The 6,878-nt window shown below is 32.7% G+C and overlaps 1 protein-coding gene across 1 annotated transcript; it reads right to left on the reverse strand.

Moving 5' to 3' along the window:
- Positions 1–2,021: 2,021 nt before the first annotated feature.
- On the reverse strand, positions 2,022–5,863 carry LOC108344705 (biotin carboxyl carrier protein of acetyl-CoA carboxylase, chloroplastic). Its single transcript, XM_017583167.2, has 7 exons — positions 5,417–5,863; positions 4,393–4,425; positions 4,080–4,249; positions 3,659–3,968; positions 3,442–3,513; positions 2,422–2,487; positions 2,022–2,324 (listed from the first exon to the last, which is right to left on the reverse strand). Exons 1-7 carry the CDS (start codon positions 5,573–5,575, stop codon positions 2,301–2,303), a joined length of 834 nt encoding a protein of 277 aa, XP_017438656.1. The 5' UTR covers positions 5,576–5,863; the 3' UTR covers positions 2,022–2,300.
- Between the last annotated feature and the right edge of the window lie 1,015 nt (positions 5,864–6,878).

Here is a 6,878-nt window from a genome sequence, read left to right on the forward strand (position 1 = left end):
AAAAAGTTGGTATAAGGTTCACATAACTTTTACAAAAGCACATAATAAAACATGCAACTTCAAAACATGTCATGGTTTGGAAATGTGTGTCGTCCTAGCATTAAGCTTAACCCTCATGTGATACTTCATTAAATTATGTTGATGTTGTTGGTAACAAAACTAGTTGGAACAATTAGTAGGTTGGTGTGATTGGTTGCTGGAATGATTTGATAACTTGTGTTGCTTTTGTTGATGGCACAACCGGTAGGGATAATTAAGAATTTTGGTGTGGTTTCTGGGAATGCACAACACCTTCATATTGAGGAGTTTATTAAGTTGCTTTGGGGCAAAAACTTCTATTGTGTCCAATTTCCCTACAAATGCGACATCTTTTGCATAACCCTGCTTTTGTTAGTCGTATTTCATCATTTCTTATCTTCCATTATTCTAATCTTCTTTTCTTCTTAGATCTTCATAGTAATATTCTTTTACCTCGAGAAAACATATCAGGATATGTAGTAATCTCTCATATGTTTTGGATGTTGATAAGATATATAATTGATGTGTATATTTCTTCACATTGAACTTCCTAAACAAACTAGAGATAAAATATTCTCCATCTATATTTAGAAACTTCATTGCAGTCAGATAATGACAACATGTTATATAGAAAGTTGTGAAGAGTTAAGAATATTTTAGGAGTGTCTTATAAGAATTTCTCAATAAACGTTGATTATGTTATAGATATGAAACGAGGTTTGTTTGTAATCATTAGATGGATTCAATCTAACTATTAAGATATCTTGGGTGCTTCAGTTTTTTACACTCCTCGATGTCTATAAATATTTGATTGTATTAGAACTACTTCATTGTGTATCTATTTTAGAATTGTTTGTTCTTAAGTGTGTTGAGGGAGTTCTCTATGCTTTTCTATAAGTAAATGATGTTTTTTCTTTTAAAATAATGATATTAAATTCAAAGGAATTTTTTAGATTCAAGAATGTGAGTGATAAATGTGTCTTATTTTTATAATGGCAATAAATTTAAGTTTCTTTTTATTGAACCTCTTTGAGAGACTAAATAGTTGAGGTGATTGATAATCAAGGAAGATTTGGAGACATTATTAGTCCTAGATTAGTTTTCTCAATAACTTCGTACCTAAAAACTTCTCAATACCTAAAAACTTCCCAATATCTATTTCGTGCTTTGTTGTCAAGGTGATTTAGATGTTTATGTTTCCACTTTAAAATAGGATAGAAGTTTTTCTGATTTAGACTTCCACAATTTTTTTTTTCTTTTATTTTAAATATAATGGCTTTCATTAACTCTAGAGTAAGATTATAGTACAATAACCCTCACACTCGAGTAAGTAGAAGCCACCATTATAATGATAGTTGAAACTTTCTTGATTTACGAGGATGTACAGAAAAAAGAATAACAAACTGTGATTTTCAAAATCGGAGGCACGAGAAAATTGATTTCGAAATTAAAAAATCATGTCTTTCTAAGAACATAACTAAAACAAACTTTTTATTTGTTTGCAATGAGCTTCATAACTCACTCTTAAAAGCTGCACGTGCTTTTAGAGAACCAAAAGATACTCATCAATACTTCTTTTGAAATGTCATTTAAAATATCCACTTTCTTGCAAGATAGGATTAAACATATCAACATTGATAATACTCTCTGATTAATCTCGTCCAAACAAAAGGATTTGGTAAAAATCAAACCTGTCGATAATTCTAAAGTTGACATCTTTTGGTGGATTCTAATGAGAAAAGGTGATTGTGATCAGTGTTCTGTTTGTGGGTTTTGACTGCAAAAAGAAAATTAGTTTTCTTTTTGTAGTTTTAAAGTTCTGATTTTGGTGGGAAGGACGAACCCTGTGTGAACTCAGCCGTTTCTTAATAAAAAAGGGTGTAAGAAGAATGAGCCTTGTTTTGAATATAAAGTATCTGTGTGACCATAGAAAGATCTATAGCAAATTACTTTTAACACAAAAATCCATCCAGCAGGTTTATACAGCATGAAAGAGGGTCCCATAAAAAACAGAAGAAAGAAAACATTAATAATAATACGACAAATGTCAAAACTGCAAAGAACTAAATGTCCAATAATGTTCATTCTGATATGCTGGAGCTTTATGTCCAAAATATCTCAACAGATTAAGAGAAGAGGTGGGGGCTTAAGCAGGCAAGGATTTCTCAAATGAGAAATTATCACTCATAAAATTTCTGAACAGAAAATCGAAGTCATTCAATACCATGCCATCCAACGAGGGAGATTTCACTTCATCTTCGAAGAATGTTCCCTTCTGGTACTCATGGAACTATTATAAAAAGAGGCTGCATGAAACACAAAGTATGAGTTAAAGGAATGAAGCATGTAGATTCTAGACAAACATGCACGTGTACACATACACAAGAGGTAGAGAGAGAATACCGTTTCTAAACTGACTGGCTTGCCATCCTCAATCAATATCTCAGCTATTGTTCCTGACTGATCAGCCTGTCAACAAGTAATGAAGATAACCAATATATTAGAGGATCTGGTTTCAGGCTACTAGAAACTGTTTCTCAAGGAGAATCGTTACATTACAGTGGAAAATTGTGAATCCAATAGGCTCTTAGAGGGTCATGTTTCTTCCATGTTAAGAAGATTTTCATAATAAAACACTCGGAATGACTCTCCTTTTCATTTATTTCCTAAAACCAATTACTCACCATACTTTGCAATGTTCACCACCACCACATAGTTTACTTATACCATAATCCCTTCATACCACTCCTATTGCAATCCATGTACTTAGGGAGTGTATTACTTTAGAATTTTAAACGTTTTAAAAGACTCTCTTTTGATAAAAAGGGATTTAAATTCTCTCCTGATTACTGCAGCAAGAGAGTCTTGTTTAATAAATCCTAATACAGTTAAAATAAAAACCAACTAACCAACTAAACAAACATGCATGCCCATTCTTCTCTCATAGTTCTATTTGACTTGTATTTCAACGATAGATTAAGTAATAAGCGTAATGAGTTGTTAGAATTTATTAAATAGGACCTCTCCTGGTTAAAGTAAAGAGGAGAGTATCTTAATCCATAAAAATGTCCTACTGTATTCAACCAAGACTTTTAAAGAATATAATAATGGTATTGAATTAGGATTTCTCATATGATTAGTGTGTTAACTGTTAATGCAGCTGAAATTAATGCAGCTGAAACAGGTGGCAATACAGTAGCTAGTTTGAGCAGCACTATCAGGCCTGTGCTTATAGATTTGTTAACTGCCAGATTTTTGTAACACAGATTTCTGTATATAGTACTATATATGGAAGGATAATCTTTAGAGTGGAACAAATATACCAAGTTATATGGGAAAACATGAAGTAAACAACATAGTTAAAAGAGAAGAATAAAAAATGTAATAATATACTATACCAAATTGGAAAGGAAATATACACACCTCAATTTCATTCATCAGTTTCATAGCCTCAATAATGCAAACAACCTGACCTTTCTTCACTTTATCGCCCACCTGAAGCAACAGCAAAAATAATTGGTCTCTTCATTGATTAACTAAGTAAACATGGCAACAATTAGCTTCATAAATCATCATTTGCAAAATGACACCTCAACAGAAAATAAAGAGAATGGTACTTAAATTGTGTGTGTCAACAAACCTTGACAAATGACGGTTCACCAGGTGCTGGACTCCTGTAGAAAGTTCCTGCCATTGGACTTTTCAGCGGTGGGTGAGAAGATGAGCTTGCTTTTCCAGGGGCAGGTAAGGCAGGCACTGCTTTTGGAGGTGGGGAGCTAGTAGGAGCAGCTGCAGGTGCTGCTGGCGGCGGTGGTGGGAATGCAGCATAGTGCATCGGAGGTGGTGATGCTGGGGCCGGTGGAGGCTGCAGTGCTTCTTTCTTTCTAATCATGAGCTCACAATCTGATTGCTTAAGTTGAAGTTCCACAATATCTCTTGAATCAACAAGTCTAGCCATGGAAATGGTATTAAATTGAATCTTTGGAAACAAAGCACACCCTAACAAGAGACATGATAAATACAAAAAACAAGCGATTGCATTAAAAAAAGGGAAATCTTACTTTATAAGGTCTGAAACTTGAGAGATGAATGCAGTAATTGAAGCTTCATCTGCAACAGTGCCCCCAGAGTGTTTTCCATTAGGCACATCTTTTTCTTTTGATGACGCAACATTAGGTTCTTTGACAGTTACAGGGGCAGAATTAGAATTAGAATTTTCAACTTTAGCAGCCTACAATATACAAAGCAGGGTGGCTTATGGTAAAATTTTCTGAATCAATCAAGAACACGTTTGAACAGGAGGATAACATTTAATTCATAATAAAACTCGTGTGAACTGAAAAAAAGAAAACAAAGGACTCAGTGTAAACTGACCTTCAGAACAGAAAATTGCTTCCTGTTAGCACACTGCAAGAAACAACGAATAACAATAGAATAATTAATTAATCAATGAGAGGAAACTATTGCTGTAATTAGAAGAAATATCTATAGAATCTTCTTAATTAGAGAAAATAAGTGTATAATCTTCTAGATTATTTTTTAGTACATTGTTTTCTTATTTCTCTTTTTTAGAAGATTAGATTGCTACAAACACAGGTAAGGAGAATGTAATTGTCATTGAATGAAAATAATAAAATCATTCTCTTTTTCAAATACTATGTCTGTGAAGCTTTTGACCAATTTGTTATTTATTCAGTGAATCATACCCTATCTACAAACGGGAAGTGTTTCAATTGACAATTTATAATTTCTATAATTTTAATCATATTATGGCAAATCGGCCAACAAGCCCAATATTTGAATGCTATTTGCCCTTGTGTCTAACAAAGCCTTGTAATGTTTTTGTGTAATTGTATAGTATTGTCTTAACTTTGGCTCAGCACTAAATTCAATATGCAATTGACAAAGGTATCTTATCATCGTTATCGCTAAAATAAATCAATGGAAAAAAACACTAACAGTACTAAAATAATCAGAGAAAAAATATTTTTTGTGTGGATTACACAATGTGTCATCCTTAATTAGTTGGTAAAGGTATCCTTTCTTGATTTACAACCAAAATCAATTGAACAAAACATTAACATATTCAGAGAAGAAATTATATGTTTTTTTTGTGGATTACATAATGTGTCATCCAGAAATCATTGATATAAGTATCATTTCTCCTCTTACAACTAAGATAAAAGAATCAAGCAAAATATTTACACTATTAAAGTAACAAAGAGAATTTTTTTTTCGGATTATTATATAATGTGTCATCCTTAAAACAATAGATGCTCAAAACCTCAATCACAACAAACACAAATTCACAGACAAAATAATTCTCTTCCTCTCTGTCTCTTATAGATAGCTATAGACATAGATATATAGATAGATAGATAGAGATGAACATTCATACCTGAATCCTAGATGATGCAGATTCAGCAGGCAAAGATCTGAATGATAGAAAAGGCTTGAAGCCGAACCCACTTTGAAATGGAACAAGTTGGGATTTGAACCCAGGAGAGGGAGATGAAATAGAAGGGCACTTGGGGCATGGGACCGAGAATGAGGCCATTTCGAAACCACCCCACGAACCAAAAACCAGACTTTCCTTTTTGTATTACCAAAGGAGTGCGTGATCTGCGAAGAAGGTGAGAATGATTATGTGGGTGGATATGAGAATATAAGGTTAGAGGCGTTGAGAACAAAGACGGTGTGGGTGTGAGGAGAAATATGAGAAGACACGAAAAGGGTAAAATGGTGCAATGAGGGTTGATGGAGAATGCATAGGAGAATTCAAACACTTTCGTTTGGATCACATTTTACAAGTTCAGTTTCGATGATTACGATGCAAGTTCTATAACCATCACTTTGTCACATTTTTAACTAACTTGAAAAACCAACTTGATTATTATTAGGGTTAACTAAAATTCAAGAACATTCTAAATTTTGAATATTTATTATTGATTTTTATAAATAGAATTTTATGTATATTAAGTAATCAATTTTTTTATAATTTTAAATTGAGTTTTATTTTATTTTATTTCATCCTTTGATTACGTTAGAAGATGGTTATATATTGTCTAATTAGTTACTTTTACTTATTAAGAAATATAAGAATTTATAATTAATATCAAATGTTGTTAATGTAACATTGTGATTGAATTTAATTGTTTTATTGAAACTAAGTTGAATTATAAAATTATTATTTTATTCGATACGTTAATAAGTTGATTTTAAATTTAATTTAATTTTATACATTAACTTATAGATTCAGATTTGTATTCACATTATAGGATAAATTTATTTTATTTCTGGTTAACGTAAAATCTTTAATATAATTTCTCACATATATATTTGGATTTAATATTAAATGTCAGACCTTGAAAATTTTACCTGTCAGACCTCAAAATTTTGAATCCAAAAATCCTCCGTCAGACTCATTAAAAACACATTTAGAAACCCTCTGCGCGAACGCCAGGTATCAAGAAACGAGGATCCAAAAATCAGATAGTGGAATGCAGGTGTCAGTAGGAGAGCGGACGTTCATTTTTAAACAAAACTGATTTTTCCGAAATCCGTGTCACTCACTGCATGCACCCTTCTCCTTCCAAAAATCTGATCTTTCATTTTCTCCTTCTTCTCTCTAGCAAACTCCCCTTTCTCTCTACTGTAACTCATCTTTCTCTCCTCCGATCACATTTCAGAAACCGTAGAAGTGTTCCCGGCGTCTTAAGCTTCATTTTGAACCGATCACTTCAACGTTCTGATACTGGTAAGTTCCTCTTCCTTAATCGTTCGTTCTTGTCAACATGCAAACCAAGTTCTGGTTTCATGAGTCCTTAGTTTAATGCTGAATCCTGGCTGGTTTGTTATTT

The sequence above is a fragment of the Vigna angularis genome, chromosome 8 (assembly GCF_016808095.1).
Source record: "Vigna angularis cultivar LongXiaoDou No.4 chromosome 8, ASM1680809v1, whole genome shotgun sequence".
Taxonomy (NCBI): Eukaryota; Viridiplantae; Streptophyta; class Magnoliopsida; order Fabales; family Fabaceae; genus Vigna; species Vigna angularis.

Coding starts and splice junctions, on each gene's coding strand:
- LOC108344705 (XM_017583167.2), bottom strand. CDS start 5,575: ATGGCCTCATTCTCGGTCCCATGCCCCAAGTGCCCTTCTATTTCATCT. Junction 3,514..3,658: donor GTGAACCGTCATTTGTCAAG/GTTTGTTGACAC, acceptor CTGTTGCTTCAG/GTGGGCGATAAAGTGAAGAA. Junction 2,325..2,421: donor AGCCAGTCAGTTTAGAAACG/GTATTCTCTCTC, acceptor TGTTTCATGCAG/CCTCTTTTTATAATAGTTCC.